At 41.4% G+C, this 19497-nt stretch overlaps 1 protein-coding gene and 2 long non-coding RNA genes across 17 annotated transcripts in view; 2 read left to right on the top strand and 1 right to left on the bottom strand.

The window, feature by feature from the left end:
• Positions 1–19497, top strand: part of ELAVL4 (ELAV like RNA binding protein 4) — a 157166-nt gene that overhangs the window by 113520 nt on the left and 24149 nt on the right. For all 15 annotated transcript variants that reach the window (XM_055254796.2, XM_055254788.2, XM_055254792.2 and 12 more), the window contains one exon: positions 16359–16462. In XM_055254796.2, the coding sequence (XP_055110771.1) occupies positions 16359–16462 (104 nt within the window). The remainder of the gene's footprint in view (positions 1–16358; positions 16463–19497) is intronic.
• On the top strand, positions 1301–8311 carry LOC134734572 (uncharacterized). The gene is made up of 2 exons (XR_010117673.1): positions 1301–1399; positions 7523–8311. It is a non-coding gene; the product is annotated as an uncharacterized lncRNA (long non-coding RNA).
• LOC134734570 (uncharacterized) overlaps positions 13477–19497 on the bottom strand; it is a 247910-nt gene continuing 241889 nt past the window's right edge. The window contains exons 5-6 of the long non-coding RNA XR_010117671.1: positions 14716–17571; positions 13477–14007 (exon numbers count right to left, since the gene is read on the bottom strand). This is a non-coding gene — a long non-coding RNA (uncharacterized lncRNA). The remainder of the gene's footprint in view (positions 14008–14715; positions 17572–19497) is intronic.

Here is a 19497-nt window from a genome sequence, read left to right as displayed (position 1 = left end):
TCTGACACCCAGACCTTTGTTTCATGTGAGAGTAAGCCAACCAAGAATTAAGAATTCTGGTTCATTTTTCTGGCTAGCTGGGAGTTTGCCAAAATCATCCTCTTTTTTTTTCAACCCTTGTTAAAAATATTTTTAAATGTGTGACTATTCTTTTCTGTCTTGTAAGAATAGTCTGAACATAATTTAATTTAATGTTGCTTCGATTAAGAATCTTTCATTGCCCCAGGGTCATCAGTCTGAATATTCCTTCTTTTTGTATGATAAATGCTGAAGGTGAGATAGTTGTCACTGAGGCTTCTATTGTCCTAGTGGACTACTTAGAATATCTTTTCCTTTTCAGTTTTTTTTTAACTAAGTACTTGATACCAGCTTTTTATCTTACAAATTTCCTTTCTTTTCTGAACAAACAGAAGAAAAATCAGGTTCAGATTAGTTCAGTTTTTCGTTTATTGAGGTGTATTTTTGAAATGTGTATTTAAAGATCTGTCATTTGGAGCAATTTATTTTATATAACAATCCAAAAGGGTGGGGAAGTGGAAGACAAGAAAATACCTCCTTTGAGAAATAGTTGGTTGGCCTTTCTTTTGTTTGTTTTTTTGAGACAGGGTCTTCCTCTGCCACGCAGCCTGGAGTGCAAGGGCAGCATCGTGGCTCCCTGCACCTCCTCCTCCCAGGCCCAAGCAATCCTCCTGCCTCAGCCTCCCAAAGTGCTGGGATTATACGTGTGAGCCACTGCGCCCAGCAGTTGGCCTTTCTTAATGAATAGTGTAGCTTTGTAATTGGTCTTTCCGCTTTTGGGACTGCTAGAAATGAATGTATATAGTCTGTGCATTTTCATGTTCAGAGACATCATTTTACATCTGTGTGAACAATTTGGCTATCTTCTCTGAAATCAGAAACTCTATTAAAGGCCTGTGTGGGCTTTGGAGCTGGATGGATATTCAGATCTTGGAATCTGAGGCCTCCTTGATTATAAATTGCAATGATAATGCTTACCTTGTTGGATTGCTTTAGACAATAGATGAAATGATAGAAATAAAATGTTTAGTATACTGACTGGCACTCAAAAAATGATAACTTTTTTTTTACCATTCGTTCACTTATTGAATTCATTCATTCATCCATCCATTCAACATAGATTTCTTGAAAATCTACTATGTAACAGACATTGGTCATAACAAGATCCATGTGGGTCATAATAAGACTCACACCCCGCCCCCCCACCCTTAAGGAACTTAGGGTCTATTGAGAAATACATTCAGTTCAACAAGCTTATATTAAATACCTACAGTAGGCGAGGCACTTTGCTTGTTGCCATCTTGATGCCACATGATGAGTACAAACATCTACTTAGGAAGCCAGAATATACCCTCTGGAAATAACCAAGGACTGGCCCAAGGTAATTTTAAATACTTTGGGAATTCAAAATAAGGGAGACTAGGTCCTGGGTTTGTTGTTGTTGTGTTGATGTTATTTTGAGACAGAGTCTTGCTGTGATGCCCAGGCTGGAGTGCAGTGGTGTGATCTCGGCTCACTGCAACCTCTGCCTCCCGGGTTCAAGTGAATCTCCTGCCTCAGCCACCCAAGTAGCTGGGACCACAGACACATGCCACCACGCCCAGCTAATTTTTGTACTTTTTGTAGAGACAGGGTTTTGCTATGTTGGTCAGGCTGGTCTCAAACCCTTGACCTCAAGTGATCCACCTGCCTTGGCCCCCCAAAGTGCTGGGATTACTGGCGTGAGCCACTGTGCCCAGCCAGTCCTGTTTTTTTAAACAATATTGTTGGCAGAGGGCAGACACACTCAAAATTACAGATGCTTAAATGCTTCCTGAATCTCTGCCAGAGAGATAAGGAGATCTCATATACACATATGAGGATGGATTCAACTTAGAAATGGTATTGACAGTACAGGTTGACATCAACAAGTGGAAGTGATGACTATAAATTTCGTGACAGTTCTTTCTTCTCAAGGAATGGGTGCTCATTGTGTCCTCTCCTTCTGGAATGCCCTACTATACCTGTTGCCCTTGACTGCCTATTGCCTAGCTGTCTCCTGTCAATTTTTTCAAATTAGTCTCAATTCAGGTATCACATCCTCCAGAAAGCCCTCTCTCATCTCACTATTGTAACACTTAACAATACTCTACTATCACTGATAATTCATGAGTCTGACTTTTCTACTAGATCATGAGCTCCTTGCTTCTTTCTTGGTCCTCAGTTTCCACATCTGTAGTAGGGATTTGAAGATGGCTGATACTAAAGTCTTTTCCAAGATTGTCATTCTATGATTCACCAGATCCAGTTTGAAAGGCACAGCCAAGTTAGGGGATGGGAATGGGATACTTTGGGATATATATTGGAATTAAATGGGAGAACAAAGACTTGGAGTTGGTACTAGAAAACCCATGCTCTCTCGCCAGGTGCAGTGGCTCACGCCTGTAATACCAGCACTTTGGGAGGTTGAGGCGGGCAGATCACTTGAGGCCAGAAGTTCGAGACCAGCCTGGCCAACATGGCAAAATCTCGTCTCTACTAAAAATACAAAAATTAGCCGGGAGTGGTGGTGCATGCCTGTAACCCCAGCTACTCGGGAGGCTAAGGCATGAGAATTGCTTGAATACAGGAAGCAGAGGTTGCGGTCAGCCGATATCATGCCACTGCTCCCTAGCCTAGGTGACAGAGTGAGATTCAGTCTCAAAAAGCAAACAAACAAACAACCCAAACAAACAACCGCATGCTGTCTCAAAGTCTCAGGCATACTATGCTAATGTCAGGTATTTAGCATAAAAATGAGCACATATTCAAGAAACCAGGGCACAGCAGAAAGTGCACTGGCTCTAGAGTCAGATGGACCTAGCCACTATTTTCTAGACAAGAAAGCTGCTTCTCCCTCTGGGCCGTAATGGGCCTTAATTTCCCCTTCAGTAAAACAGATATCAAAATACCTGCTTCAGAGGGTTGTAAACATTATGTAAGTAATGATGTAAGTGAAGTGCTTGGCCCATAATGGGTGCTCAAAAAATATTCGCTATTATTTTTATTTTCTCAGTTAGAAATAAGTATAAACTGAAACCCACTATGAGCATTGAGTCTAAAATAAATATAATTTAGAACCTTTGAAGGGATCTTATGGGTCAGTCTTACTGACTGCTCTAGCATCCTCGGACAAATAGTAGGCTTCTGTTTGCACATGTCTAGGCATGGGGCTCTCACCACCTCACAAGGCAGCCCATCCCTTAAAAAAGCAATATTAGAAAGTTATCCTTTTATAAAGGCAAAAATCTGTTCCCTAATTTTCTTCCACTGCCTGACTCTCATTCTCTCCTTCGGGGCCCCACATAGCAAGTCTACCCTTATTTTCCCATCATGACCTTTCAAAATATTAGAAGGGGCTTTGAGGTCAGGCACAGTGGTGCGTGCCAGTGCTTTGGGAAGCCTAGGTGGAAGGATTGCTTGAGGCCAGGAGTTCAAGACCAGCCTGGGCAACACAGCAATACAATATAAAAAATAAAAGAAAGGGCTTTGGATACCTCTAGAGTCTTCTCTCCTTCAAACTAAATGCCCACAGGTCTTTCACATGTGTCTTATGGGATCGGGTTCTGCTTACCAACTTCCAATGGACATGGGTAATGCTCTGGTGAAAAAAAGATTTTGCTGCTTTTACCGGTCCTTTTATGTTTGGTATTTGGGAGACTGAAGGTAGGTAGTTAAGAGAATGTAAATATCCATGTGAATAGATAATATTCATTAGTTTACCCAACAAACATTTACTGGATCTCCAATAATGTCATGGGCCCTTTGTTAGTTCCTGGGGGAACTGAAATGAATAAAGCAGCATCTTGTTCCCATGTTGTTCCCTGTCTAGTGGGGAACAGAGACACATTACAAGACAGTTTTCAAAGGATGTGTCAGTGAGAATGTTCACCTGATCTGCAAGACTGAGGGGAGGGGGCCGCTGTAGTTTTTTCATACATGTCTTATTCAGCAGCATGGTAATTCAGATTGAAGAAACTAAGGGTGCCCCTTTCCTCTTTTCAGTCATTTGACAAGCATGATGATGGATTGCCCTCACATTCACTTGTGCCACTGCTCCAACATGCCAAGCACATTCCTGCTTCAGGGCGTTTGCACATGAGATTCCTTCTTCCTGGAATGCCCTTTTCTCTGATAGAAGTGACTGTCTACCACCCTTCAATCACCCCAGCCCTTTCCCTCAGATCTCTGCTCTAACATCACGTTAGCAGTCAGGTCTTACTTGACCATCTGTATTAGTGAGGGTTCTCTAGAAGGACAAGAACTAACAGGATATATATATATATATATATATATATATATACACACACACACACACACACTCACATATACATATAGGTATATGTATATACATATATACTATGTATACATATAGGTATATGTATATACATATATACTATGTATACATATAGGTATATGTATATACATATATACTATGTATACATATAGGTATATGTATATACATACATATACATATACACACACATACACATATATGTGTATGTATACATATATACATATATACGTATGTATATGTATACATATATATGCATTCTTATATATATATATGTATATATACGTGTGTATATATGTATATGTGTGTATACATATATATGTATACGTGTATATATGTATATATACGTATATACATGTATATATACGTATGCATGTATATATATACACGTATACATACGCATGTATGTATATATACATATATGTATATACATATATACTTATATACGTATACGTATACGTATATGTATATATGTGTGTATGTATACATACATATGTGTATATACGTGTGTATATATGTATATATGTGTGTATATATGTGTATATGTGTATATGTGTGTGTGTATATATATGTGTGTGTATATATATAAGGGGGAGTTTATTAAGTACTAACATACACAATCACAAGGTCCCACAATCGGTTGTCTGCAAGCTGAGGAGCAAGGAGAGCCAGTTCGAGTCCCCAAACAGAAGAACTTGGAGTCCAATGTTCGAGGGCAGGAATCATCCAGCACGGGAGAAAGATGAAGGCCGGGAGGCTAGGCCAGTCTCTCCTTTTCACGTTTTTCTGCCTGCTTTATATTCTAAGGCAGCTGATTAGACCATGCCCACTAGATTAAGGGTGGATCTGCCTTCCCTAGCCCACTGACTCAAATGTTAATCTCTTTTGGCAACACCCTCACAGACACGCCCAGGATCAATACTTTGTACCCTTCAATCCAATCAAGTTGACACTCAGTATTAACCATCACAGGTCCACCCCTTGTCGACTTGAACCCATACACATCTCTTGAGGTTATACTTAATCTTCAAATAAAGGCAGTAATAAGCTCATGATTACACCTAACATAATGCAACTATCCTTCAAACAACCAGAAACGCACCAATCCCCAACCCAAATACCATTATATTAAGTTAACAATACTTAAATGCTGATATGAAGTCAATAAATCTTATGTCACATGATAAAGGAAAAGGAAATAAAATAAAGATATTTTCTTAGTACAAGTGTATACATGCACAAACATGTTTTTAGCAAAAGAAGGAGGAAATACCCATGACAATTACAGTCCCTGTTTCTGTACCCATTTGTATTCCCTTTGCCTTCAGCGAGCACCTCAGCAGGTCATGGTTTTTTTCCTGGTGAAATGACCCAAACCTTCATTCCTGAGGTGTCTGGGCCATTTGCAGTCCTGCCTGGATTGGGCTGTTGTAGTTTCCCATTGACCTTGATCACAGGGCGTGGTAATACTAAGAGACACCCTAATGAATCCCCTATATTCCATGTATATTCTTCCTTACCTCCATTGTGGAGTAGTAGACTAATTTCATCTTGATAGTCTGGGTCAATCACCCCAGCCAACACTGCAACTCCCTTCTTAGCCTGTTGACTTAAAGGTAGGAGGAGCCCAAAGTGTCCAGGCAGCAATCTTAACTTCCAGTTTAATGGAATCATTATTGTGTCTCCTGTTGGCAGCGTTCCTCCCTCTGGAACTAAGACCTCTAGGCCAGCAGAACGTGGTGTTGCAGGAACCGGAAACAAAAATTTTGCTAGTGGATCACTACGGGTGATGGTGAGAGGTGCCACTTCCACTTCCACCCCTTGATTCCTGGACCCGTGAATCCTGGCTGTGGGAGAAACAGTACCATATATTGGACACTGATTCAGAGCATACACAGCCTTCTGGAGAACTTTGCCCCAGCCCTGCAAAATATTGTCACCTAGTTGGTTTTGTAATTGTGACTTCAAAGGCCATTCCATCATTCTGTCAATCCAGCTGCTTCAGGATAATGGGGAACATGGTAATATCAGTGGAATTCCATGAGCAAGAGTCCACTGCTGCACTTCTTTAGCAATAAAATTAGTGCTTTGGTCAGAGGCAATGTTGCGTGGAATACCATGATGGTGGATAAGGCATTCCGTGAATCCATGGATGGTAGTCTCAGCAGAAGCATTGTGTGCAGGATAGGCAAACCCATTTCGGGAGTAAGTGTGTATTCCAGTGAGGACAAACCTCTGCCCTTTCCGTGATGGAAGAGGTCTAATATAATCAACCTGCCACCAGATAGCTGGCTAATCACCCCGAGAAATTGTGTCATATCAAGAGCTCGATATTGGTCTCTGCTGCTGGCCAATTAGGCACTCAGCAGTGGCTGTAGCCAGGTCACCCTTGGTGAGTGGAAGTCCATGTTGCTAAGCCTATGCATAACCTCCATCCCTGCCACCATGGCCACTTTGTTCACAACAGGGGTGGCTGGGGAAAGAGGCTGAGTGGTGTCCACATAACGGGCCATTCTATCCACTTAATTATTAAAATCTGCCTCTGCTGAAGTTACCCATTGGTGAGCACTCACATGGGATACAAATATCTTCACAGTTTTTGACCACTCACAGAGGTCCATCCACATACATCTCTCCAAATTTCTTTGTCACCAATTTTCCAATCATGCTTCTTCCAAGTCCCTGACCATCCAGCCAAACCATTGTCTATAGCCCATGAATCAATATATAATTGAACATGTGGCCATTTCTCCTTCTATGCAAAGTGCACACCCAGGTGCACTGCTCAAAGTTCTGCCCACTGGGAAGATTACCCTTCACCGCTGTCCTTCAGGGATGTCCTAGAAAGGGGCTGTAGTGCAACAGCTGTCCACTTTTGGGTGGTGCCTGCATAGCGTGCAGAACCATCTGTAAACCAGGCCCTAGTTTTCTCTTCCTCTGTCAACTGATCATAGGGAACTCCCGATGAGGCCATTGGTGCAAACTGAGGAAGAGAAGGCAGGGTGGCAGGAGTGTCCCCAGCTTCATTAGGATCCTCTCACACATCCCCATTCCAAGTTTCAGGGTCCCATTTTTTTCCAATCAATGCCCTCACTCTAACAGTAGACACCTGGCGAGGCTGTGCATGCATCTTTAGTTGCGGGTCAGCCACTCACATGATAAGAGCTCATGTCTGTTTTTCCACAATTTCAGCGCTTTCTCTGCAAGAGATAAGATTCTTACTCAAGGCAATCTTAGCAGATTTGAAGCTCAGTATCTGCTTCTGAAGCTGGGAGACAGAATCCCTGAGTTCATCATTTTCTTTCATCACTTTGTCCACTGAACTTAGGAGCAACCAACCAGCTTCATTATGTTCCTTGGTTCTCCACATACAGTCAAAGGTATTATGTATAGAGTCACTAAACTCCTTGCCACTCACGAGCGGTGAAATCAGGAGTATCAAATGCATTTATTTTGCATAACGTTCTAAACAGTTCATGCCAAAGACTATCAGTGTTCTCTGTACTATTAGAAGTAGAGTCCTTAGCATTTTGGGGTCTAATCATATTAAGCAGCCAACTCCAAAAACCCCAAAACTAATTAAAGAACTCCATCCTTAATATTCTGTTCCTCACCTGTAATCCCAGCACTTTGGGAGGCTGAGGCGGGCGGATCACGAGGTCAGGAGATCGAGACCATCTTGGCTAACACGGTGAGACCCCGTCTCTATTAAAAATACAAAAAATTAGCCAGGCGCGGTGGCGGGTGCCTGTAATCCCAGCTACTCAGGAGGCTGAGGCAGGAGAATGGCGTGAACCCGGGAGGTGGAGCTTGCAGTGAGCCGAGATAGCGCCACTGCACTCCAGCCTGGGCGAAAGAGCAAGACTCCTTCTCAAAAAAAAAAAAAAAAAAAAAAAAAATCTGGTCCTCTAGAACCACTCCTGGTACCAAAATCTGTATTAGTCAGGGTTCTTTAGAGGGATAGAACTGATAGGAGATACATATATATATATATAAAGGGGAGTTTATTAAGTATTAAGTTACATGATCACAGGGTCCCACAATAGGTTGTCTGAAAGCTGAGGAGCAAGGAAAGCCAGTCCGAGTCACAGAACTCAAGAACTTGGAGTCTGATGTTCAAGGGCAGGAAGCATCCAGCATGGGAGAAAGATGCTGGATCTCTGGGAGGCTAGGCCTGTCTTTCCTTTTCACATTTTTCTGCCTGCTTTATATTCGCTGGCAGCTGTTTAGGTGGTGCCCACCAGATTAAGGGTGGATCTGCCTTCCCCAGCCCACTGACTCAAATGTTAATCTCTTTTGGCAACACTTTCCCAGACACAGCCAGGAGCAATACTTTGTATCCTTCAATCTAATCAAGTTGAAGCTCAGTATTAACTATCATACCTATTTAAAAACCATCATACCTATTTAAAAACCACAACTCCACCCCCTACACTGCCTTTCCTTCTTCTCTGCTTTATTTTCTCCCTACAACTCACTATCGTCTGAAAAACGTTATATTTTATTTATGTATTTCTTGTCCATTTCCCTCAACCCCAGTCAGAATGTAAATTCAGTGATGGCAGAAAACAAGTGGGTTTTGTTCTCTTCTATATTCCTAGTGAATGGAATATGCCTGGCACATAACACATGCTCACTAAATATCTGTGGGATAAATGTAGTACTTAGATTCAGCCCTCAAGTTGGAATGTCATCATCGTGATAGGGAAACTCTATCAAAACTCTGCTTTATCTTCAAAGCCCAGCTCAAATGTCTCCACCTCCATGAAGCCTTCCCTACTCTGCTCAGTCAGAATCAATTTCAGCTCCCTGTCTGTTCTTATATATAGCTTTAAAAGAAAAATACCTGTTATATGTATTATTTTTGCTGGGCTGTAATTAGTTTTTATACCTGTGTTTTCCTTCTACATTATAAGCTCCCTGAATGCGGGGACAATATTTTGGTCATTTTGGGGTCTACCCATAGTGTCTAGCATGTGGTAGGTGCTAATTATATGTGGGATTTGTGTGCGTGTTGAATATTATATGCTCCAATGTAAAAGAAAGGCATCAGAAGCAGCCTGTACCTTCAAGAAGCTTGTGGTTTCATTGAGGAATAACATTCACATAGACCACAGTGTCAGATAGTATCTCATGGGGCATGAGAGAAGAAGGAAAAGGAACCAACATCTATTGAGCATCTGTTTTATGGCAGTGACTTAACATGCATTATCACTTTTAATCCTCCTATTAACCCCTTGAAAAAAGTAATATTAGCCCCATCTTATAAATGAGATTATTGAAGCAGAAAGACGCAAAGTAAGAGTGTAAATTTTGGGGACAAAAAGAATTAGCATGTACCAAGAAATTCTGAGAGCTTTCCCATCAGAGCTTCCCTTCTCTGTTACCATGAGTTGGGTGTGTAGTATCCCCAGAAACCAAGGCACAGGGAGGTTAATTTAACTTAGCCAGAATCACACAGCAGTAAATTGAAGAACTGGGATTCAGACACACGTCTGATCAACTCCAATTCCCTTTCTTTCCAGTGTTTCTCATCATACTTTAAACCAATGCATCTTAATCCTCCATGTGCATTTGACTTACCTGAGGATTTTGTGGAAGTACAGATTTTGATTCAGTAGGTCTGGGATGGGACCTGAAGATCTGCATTTCTCACAAGTCCCTGGGTGATGCCAGTGATGCTGATACAGGAACCACACCTTGAGTAGCAAGGTTTTAAACCATGCTTAAACTGGGCATGGTGGCCTGTAATCTCGACACTTTGAGAGGCCAAGGCAGGAGGAACGCTTGAGCCCAAAAGTTGGAGACCAGACTGAGCAACAAAACAAGACCTGATTTGTTAATAAATAAATTTAGCCAGGTGTGATGGCATGCGCCTGTAATCTCAGCTACCCTGGTTGCTGAGGTGGGAGGATCGCTTGAGCCCAGGGGTTTGAGGCTGCAGCAAGCTGTGATCATGCCACCATACTCCAGCTTGGGCAAAAGAATGAGACAAAACAAACAAACAAACAACAAACCCCCACATACTTAGTTTGAGGAAATTGTGTGAATGACCAAAAGAAAATAAATCCTCTGACTAGTTGGCTGTAGTAACACTGGGCTTGCAGGAAATAAGCCAAGACTCATTGTAAGCCTCTCAGAGGTGGGATGGGAGGGAACAATCATAGGTGCTCCAGAACCCCAAGGGATCCCCAGTCAGTGTGTTAAGAAGGGGAAGAGACCCCCAGTGCAAGTGAATGTATCCCCTTGAGTAACTGCCTGATGCCAGACACTCTGCGGGACACTTAAACTTGGGCCAGTCCCTGTAGAGAGAAAGCAACAGACTGGAGTTCATTCAAATCCTAGCCTTGGAGCCTACTTGCTGGTTGACTTTGGACAGATTATTTAACATTTCTCAAGCCTCACTTTCCTTATCTGCACAGTAGGCCTGATGATACCCATTTCACACAGAATTAAATGAGGTAACATTAATAAGCCAGTTAGCACAGTGCCTGGCACAAAGTAGGCACTGAATAAATTGTAGCTGCTGTTAGTCCCCATGTTAATATAATCTTCACAGTGATACTTTGATTGTGAGAATTAAGGGATTATCTCTATTTTTTCCAGATAAGAGAGCATACTGATAAAGCTTAAATGACTTAACCAAGGTTATACAGTAAGTGGTTTTGAGCTACACACACATTGATACATGCAGTAACAACCATTCATCTGATCCTTTCTTGGGTGTGTTTGGGTAGATTTAAGCCTGCTGAAAGCACGAAAGACCTCTCAGAATGGGCAGTGAAGGAGTCCCAGGATATGGAGTTGGCTGCAATTAACCTAGTATGTGGATTATTGCCATGCATGTGATCTTGAGGTGACTGGGGATTGTATCACGTGCTTTGAGAACAGGATTTCAGCCCAAACTAGAGGTTCTAACTTCCATAAAAATTCCTTACTCAACTCAGAAGTTTTCAACAGCAGCTACCCATCTGGCTGCCTCCTCAGGGGCTTTGTAGAAGAGGGGAGTAACTGTTCGGTTTCTGGAGAATGATGATTTTTAAAGAGCGAAAGAGCAAGGTGTGCACATTGGCAGTGCAGAAATGCTGAGGTTCTTTCTGGCCAGCTTCTCTACTGCAGCCATCAACCATGAGGATGTCAGGATCAGAATAATCCCCAGGACCCAAAAGGCAAGGAAAAACTACGTCTATCCAGAATGGCTGGGAAAATAAGGGGTTATAACCAGCTATACTCTCAACACTTTCTAGAGATTAAATATAACAAAAATGCTTAACACAAACTACTGGAGATAATTTACTTTTTCATAACAGATTCAAAAATCCTCTGATACATTTCAGGGTCTCAGAATCATTGTTATTATAAAAACATTTTAGTTCAAATGGAGTAACTAGTTGTGGCAGAGAGTACAGGATTTGAAGTCAAATGATCTAGACCAGAAGATAACAAACTACAGCTCATGGGCCATATTGGGCCACTACTGCCTGTTTTTCTAGAAAAAGTTTTATTGGAACACAGCCACACTCATTTGTTTACATACTGTCTACGGCTGCTACACAATGGCAGAGTTGTCAGGGACCATAAGACCTACCAAGCCTAAGCTACTTACTGTCTTGCCCTGTACATAAAAAAGTTTTCTAACCCCTGATCCAGACTATGATCTAGCCTCTGTGATCTTAGGCAAATCACCATTTTCTCTGAGCTTCAATATCCACATCTATAAAATGATAATTATCTCTCAAACAGGATTGTTGAGAGAATCGAATGCATAGAAGGATGGGAAAGCATTTCGTAAACTCAGAATCCCTGTGGAAAGGTGGATAAGGGTGATTTTTGTTGTCCATCTGATCTGTGCCGGAGGAGAACCTACCCAGGACATTTCTTGTTTGTGTTTTGTTTTCCAATCCCCGGAGTCAGTTTGTTGTTGTGTTCTCTCTTTCTCACAAATGCAAAATTAATTCCCGGGTACCCCCTCTTTTCCCCCCTTCTCCCAAACTTACCAAACATTCTGGTCATATGCTTTCAGTAATGGAGGACTAGTACAAATGCACACATCCATTCTTTCATTTATGAAGCATTTTTTGATTACTTACTATGTGCAAGGATACAAACTTCTATGAGCTAGTTATTATGGGAAGATGTGTTTGGTTTCTAAGGGGAAAAGTTGGATATACAAATTATTATAACAGAATAAAGATGTTGCCATGTCATAGTAGGAGGAGACATTGTGTATTTGTGTGTGTGCCTATGTGCCTATGCTTTATAAAAACAGAAATATTGAAGTTCAGATTTAAGAACAGCTTGTTAAAAACAAAAACCTGTTTAATTCAAAATACTCTGAAGTGCTTTAAAGTGTAGCCATTATGTATAGCAATTTTCTCTTGGAAAGTACATTCTGAATTATAAGTTTCCATCTCAAACTGCCAAGAATGCATTTCCTGCCCATGCATGATAACTGGTGACCATTCACCCATGCCTGCTGGACAGGATTATTAGGGACTGGTCACAGTAAGGGTTGTAGGTCACCTGGGCACCAAGGGGCCAAATGCTCACTATAGTTTCTAAATTTTGGGGGCAGTCTTAATTTCATATCTTATTTTTTAATAAAGAGGATTCAATAAACATAACTGATGATTTCCTTTTTATTTGTTCAACTTCCCATCAAAATAAACTCATAAATTGGGAACAAAAATACAGCTTGTTTTAATTTTCTGTTCTGAAAATACTGTTGCCAACCCTATGTTCTCAAATCTTGCTACTGCTGATAAAGGGAGAAAATGTAGCCATTTAGAAAAAAAAAAGAATAATAAAAAGATATTATTTCTGGAATGCAGATACAGATACACTAGCTCTAGGCTCCAGACTGGATGCCTCAGGCCCTCCCAGCATAGCATTTCTCTTGGTCCCCATAGAAAAAGTGTTGCTATTTTTTGTGAATGTGTTTCATCTATTTTTTTGTAGGTACACTTACCTTTTAGATGGGATCTAAAACCCATCACCAATATATGGCCACCAAAATTAAAACATAAAATTTTTCCTCATTTTACTCTCCTTACTACTGAAATAGTTTCTAAAAGAAGTAAAGCTTGGGTTTTTATATTTTCTACTTAGAGATTTAATCCTCTATAGGACATGTTAAAAGAGAATGCTTAGATCCATAGAGTATTTTTTATTAGACTTAGCTGAACTCCTATGATGGTGAGAAGCATGTTAAGAAAATCTGTTCATGAACTAGGCTAACCACAGGTAGTTTCACTGTGGTGCCAGACTATCTCATATCTTTCAATTCACAGGCAAGTTTTTCTGCCTCTGTCCTCCTCTTGTTCAATGCAATGTTCTGTTTTAGAGCTTGCAGTTCATTATTTTATATCAAGGAGAATCATCATCTTTTTTTCCTTTTCCTTTCTGAAATGATGTTCATCTGTTGTTTTTTTTTTTTTTCGTTTTCCCAAAAGCACCTTCATTCTTGATGTTAAATGCAATCTCGCTCTAAAGCTAGAGCAGGTGATAACACAGTTGTGCTAATTGCAGTCAGGAACTAAGGTGATGGTGGATTTGGGACTGATACAAGCGGGTGGCTTGACATGATACATCTTGCTGGGCAGGGCTCCTTTCCCTCATTTGACCTTCAGAATCTTCCTAGGACTTGAATGTATTTTCCTTCCTCCAGAAGCAAAGGTCTAAAACAAAAATAAAATATAGAATGTAAAAATTATGCCCATTATATTTATTTTAGATTTTCATCAATATATGAGTAATTTTAGAAAGATGGATAGTGTGTCAGGAGCCTGTGCCACTGGTAAGCATGATTCCTTCACATATATTCCATCAGTATAAATAAATCAAGTACTACTCCAATGTGAGTTAGGTCTAATGTTTGCTGTTAAGTGGTATTTTGTTTATATTTTTCGTAATTTATTTTAATTTTACACAAATTAAATTGGGCTGGATAGATTGACCATCTGACCAGTTTCCTAGAACGTATGCATAAGGTTTATCATTGAGATAATTGTTTTAAAAAATCCTTTAAAAGCAGCTCAACTTGATGAATGACTTTTTAAAAAGTGATTATAAGAATACTTTTTTGTACAGCAATTTTTAAAGCTTCTCATATATGCAAGGTAAATATGACTGAGAAATTTGCATGATGAAAATGTATTTAATTAGGTGAATTATTTAGCTAGGTTTGATGAGGTGGCGCCAAATTTCGGATAAATGATATTTTTAAACCAATGAAATTGGTCTCTGTATTTTTGTATTTGCAAAATGAAATTTTTTGGAACATATGGCAGGGTCTTGTAATTCACCTCTCCCTGCCCCCTCCACACACACACACACATACACACACACACACACACACACACACACCACTCACACACCATACTTACACAGTGAGTTGGAAAGAGAAGGGTCCCAGCAGCTGGAGTGCACCCAGCATTCTCTCCTTCCTCTTCAGTTACTAATCCTGGCTGGTGAAGGGCATGTCTGGTAAAGTTTGCCCCTGTCTTTCTTCTTCTCACCCTGTTCTTCCAAAACAAAGGAATATCCTAATGGAAGGTGTTGTCATTTTGGGTTTTCCATTTGGGGTCAAATGCCATTGAGCTTTCTTGTAATTCTCTTTGCTCCATCCTATAACAAAGTCACCCATTTTCTCATCCAGAACCCAACTTGTTTTCCCAGGTTTCCTCCTACAACCAACACAAACACAGACATTTACCAGCAAAACAGAAGCTGTTGGAAAGAATTTTTGGCCGCTGAAATGGGCTCCTGTCACCAGGACATGGCAGGCTTTTTGCTGTATTATCGCCCAGCCCTGGCCCCAGTACTCCAAAGAGAGCTTTATGTAATCAGTCTTTGCTGACATGTGACGTCCTGTCATTTTCCTCCCCTTCGGCTCTGCTGCCGCCCACAAATCAATAACATTGCTTGGGAAGTTCAAGTTGGTTTTGCAGCCACCCCAAGCTCTGTGTTTCTTAAAGGGTATGTCAGAAAATGTAGTTTCCTAATGATATTTCTGGCTGATGACACATGGCAGAGCTGATGGACTATTTATAATCAGTGGCACGATTGCAAGCACATTATTTTTATTTCACTTGGGGGGAGCCCTGTCACTTGCTACCTCTCTTTGCAGACAAGTTGATGCCATCTCCACCTAAAGTAGCTAAATCCTCTTTTCAGGGTGTATTTGCACTCTTAGCTTCGTGTTAGGAGCTCCCCAGCTCTTTCCAGTAGAAACCCCCTCTCCTTTTTCTTTATTGTTCTTTGGCTCAGGGGATGATGAGGGTAACGAATGATTTGTAGCAACTGCTTTAAATTCTAGCCATGCCTGCATCCTTCACTATACACATCTCTAGTCTTTGCTACTCAAATCTTGCTACATCCCTCTGAATGTGGGTGTGGCTGGCATGACCGAGGCAATAGACACTGCTACTGTGTCCAGCACTTGCCTCAATTTTACAGGCCTGAGCAGAGCATAGCTGTCTTTTGTTGAGCATCTACTCCAATCTAGGCAATGTACTTGGTAGGCATTTTATGCACAATCTCTCACTCTCTCAAACCTACCTGAGGTAAGTGCTATTATCTCCAGAACAGAGATTGGAGGTGGGAGGGGGAGAGAGATTAAATGACTTCCTTACAAAGTCACGGAGCTGATAGGGAAAGCTCTAGGACTCCAGTTTAAGTCTCTTCTGACAAACCACATCTGTTCTCTTTCCACTACCATGTCCTGCCTCTTCCTGATTATGTGGACACTTGTGTATCTCTTGTGTGGCTGTGCAGGGGCACTTACCCAGTTTTAGCTTGCACAGCTCCTAAAGTTTAATAGCCAATGAGAGTGAGAGTTGGAGGAATTGGAAACCTCTCAATCTGGGGGTAAACCCTGGTGTAAGAGGAACTATATACCAAAGGAGAGTTTTGACTCACTGCAGTGGGAAGTGTTGCCTCTATAAAGATACTGAGCATGCTCTCTCTCTCTCTTTCTCTCTGTCTGTCTCTCTCTCCCTTTCTCTCTCTCTTTTTAATATTTCCACAGGACAGAGTTTAGGGTATGGATTTGTTAACTATATTGATCCAAAGGATGCAGAGAAAGCCATCAACACTTTAAATGGACTCAGACTCCAGACCAAAACCATAAAGGTAAGAGGTGATGTGCTGGCTCCTGATTCAGGAGGCACTGGTTGAATTTCATTCTGTTGATCTGGTAAATCCAGGCTATGTGGGGGCTGGAAGCAGTGTTCTTGATTTATTCAAAGAACATTTACCATCCACTATACTAAATGGGAGACACAGAGTGTTAACAGAAGAGTGAGCTGAGGGTTGAGTAGAGGGAAGGGACCACAAGCTGTGAGACCTCCAATTAAGAGGGCAGATGGGATATTTGGGATTCAAGACCCCACAAAGAGGACCTGTGAGCCTGAGTCTGCAAAGATGGCCAGAGCTGAGCCAAGGGAAAAGGCTGAGGCAAGGAAGCTGTTCCAGGCAGAGGAAACAGTGCATGCAAAGCTGTGAAAATGTTAAGACGTTGTGAGCAGGGACAGCGTATAAATAGTGTGGCCTAAGTTTGGATGGGAAGGTGAAAAGATGAGGATGGGAGGTGGCAGGGCCAAATCAGGAGGCTTTGCATGCCAGGCTGCAGCTTGGCTTTACCTAAGGGTGGCTAGGACCATCCTAATCGAGACTCGAAAAGGGAGCATCAGTTATAAATAAACGCACCAGTGTAACAGGGATGGGTACTGTAATAAAATCGATGAGAACATAGTATGGGAATGACAGAAAAAGTAACATTTCGGCAATCTGAAAATAATTAGGTGGGTAGATAATATCTCAGGAAGGGTTGTTTTAAGTCAAAAAAGAAAAACAGTAACCCAGAGCCTGCTCCTCCAGAAGGAGGTTTAAGTTTCTGTCACTGGATAGTCATACTCTCGTTCAGACTTCACTTGTGGGATCCTCCAGGAGGTAGTGCTGTTTGCCTTGGGGATTCCCTTGGGCAGCCGGTGGTGGTCTAGTGGATGGAGCCTGCCTCCTCCTCGGCCTTCCTTCCCTTTCTTCCCCCACCTCCAGGCAGCGTCCTGCTTAGGGGCAGCTGCCAGCCAGTTAATGAGTCCCCATCTTTCATAGCCTATTAAACTGCAGGGAAGTGTCTCCTGGGCGCTCTTATCCTCACGACAGCAGGTCTGATGCAAAGTAGGACAAAAGAGAAACCTCTCCCAGAATGGAAATCTATAGATGGCACCAGCTCTCAGCATCTGAAAACACAAAACCAGAACTTTTTAGTCCAACAAAGCTACTTTTCCAACATCCAGCCTGATAGAGGAGACTACTGGTATAAGATAATCTTAGCTGGAAGGTAATCAAAACAAAAACAAAGCAAAACCTTTCTCTTTTTAGAATATGTGATTATCTTTCTTTCTTTTTTAAGCACCTTTACTTTTGCAATTGAGTTTAGCTTATTTCTAAAGATGATTGCTTTCCCTGATCTCATACAGCCTGGTACACAAAGATCCCAAAATGGACCTGATTCAGGCTCCTCAGTCTAGGCTTAGAATCATTTCCTATGAGTTCTCTAATGAGGAAATAATCAAGAGTTGTTTAATTATGGGGTAGTCTTCTGAGAGGCAGGAGGATTAATTTCTTTCAAAGTAAAAACATACCTATTTTCATGCTTTAAGTAAAGACCAGATGCTCATGTCACCTGACTCTTTGATGAGGCCACACTAGACTGAGAGCTGTATTTGTAGGTTTGATTGATTTTGTGTGCTATCCAGTTCAGCATTAGAATGTCAGACGTTTACTCTTCCCTTGACAGACAGCCTGACCTTGAACTGAAAAAGGTACTTTTCTTTACAGTTTTCTTGAAACCCCAACTCTTCTCCAGGGGCTTAGGATCAAATAATCAACCTTCCATTTTGCTTTTTTTTTTAAGTATTCCATAAGGCCAATTTGGTTTCCCCAAAGACTGAGTAGACCTGGCTTTTCTGGTCTCAGATGTACCCCCTAGCCCATCAGGCCCTCAGATGCTTTATCTAAGTGGATCTTAGAGACAAGGAACATTGATTATTTTCTTTCTATAAAGAGTCAGTCTGCCTCCTTCCGTTATCTATATTCCTTTCCCCACCCCCTCACCCACCCTGTGCTCAACCTGCATCAAAACGCTGCCAACACATTTGCACCCAGCGGTAATGTGGGCTTCTGAGGCACTGTAGGATTCAAAATGCACGATGCCACGGCTGAATCAATAATTTCCATTCTCCACTATGAATGAAAATTTAATGTGCAAACCTGGGGATTTCAGCCCTTTCATTAAAGCAGTGTATTTGCTGTACTAAAAATTAAGTTTGAGTGATAGGTTCCTTTATTAACTTTTCTTCCCTTTTCTAAAGGGACACAATGTTTAAGGTAAAAATCATATTAAAGGGAAGAAAAAAGCAAATCCCTTTTGTGTGCCGTTTAATAGTCTCATCATTTATTAATTTTTTTAAATTGCTTTTTTGTCTTTCAGGCCACTGTTTACCTCTGCTTCAGTTTGCTTTGATAAGTAACATGAGATTTATCTCTTTGCTCTGACTCCCATGAAGGAATAGTTAACTTGCCTATCTGGAAAAAAACCAAGTATCTTCTTTGGAAGTGTACATTACAGAGGTCTCAGGACCATCTAGTACATGTTTGTGAACTTTGGTCAAATTTCCCCCTCCTTTTCAAATTTCTGGAGTGCAAAACATTCTACTTTAAATGTTATGCACAAAATAGGTTCAGGCAAATCAATAGTTAATTCCAAAGCTGTGAAGGTTAGTGATTAACAGCTGGATTCAGGGAAGGTTCTGGAAAGCTCTAAGGGAGTGGTGTAGACTGTAGTGAGCCATAAAGAGGACAGCTATTCTGCTGCTGCTGCTAACTGTTTAAACCCAGATTGTTGCCAGATCTACCGGTTGTTCAATACACATGAAAATCTAGATTTTTTGGCTGGGTGCGGTGGCTCACACCTAGTAATCCCAGCACTTTGGGAGGCCCAGGCGGGCGGATCACGAGATCAGGAGGTCGAGATCATCCTGGCTAACACGGTGAAAGCCCCGTCTCTACTAAAAATACAAAAAATTAGCCGGGCGTGGTTGCAGGCGCCTGTAGTCCCATAGTCCCAGCTACTCGGGAGGCTGAGGCAGGAGAATGGCCTGAAC

This window comes from Symphalangus syndactylus, chromosome 12, assembly GCF_028878055.3.
Source record: "Symphalangus syndactylus isolate Jambi chromosome 12, NHGRI_mSymSyn1-v2.1_pri, whole genome shotgun sequence".
In the NCBI taxonomy this organism is placed as follows: Eukaryota; Metazoa; Chordata; class Mammalia; order Primates; family Hylobatidae; genus Symphalangus; species Symphalangus syndactylus.
This window is presented reverse-complemented; position numbering and strand designations above follow the sequence as displayed.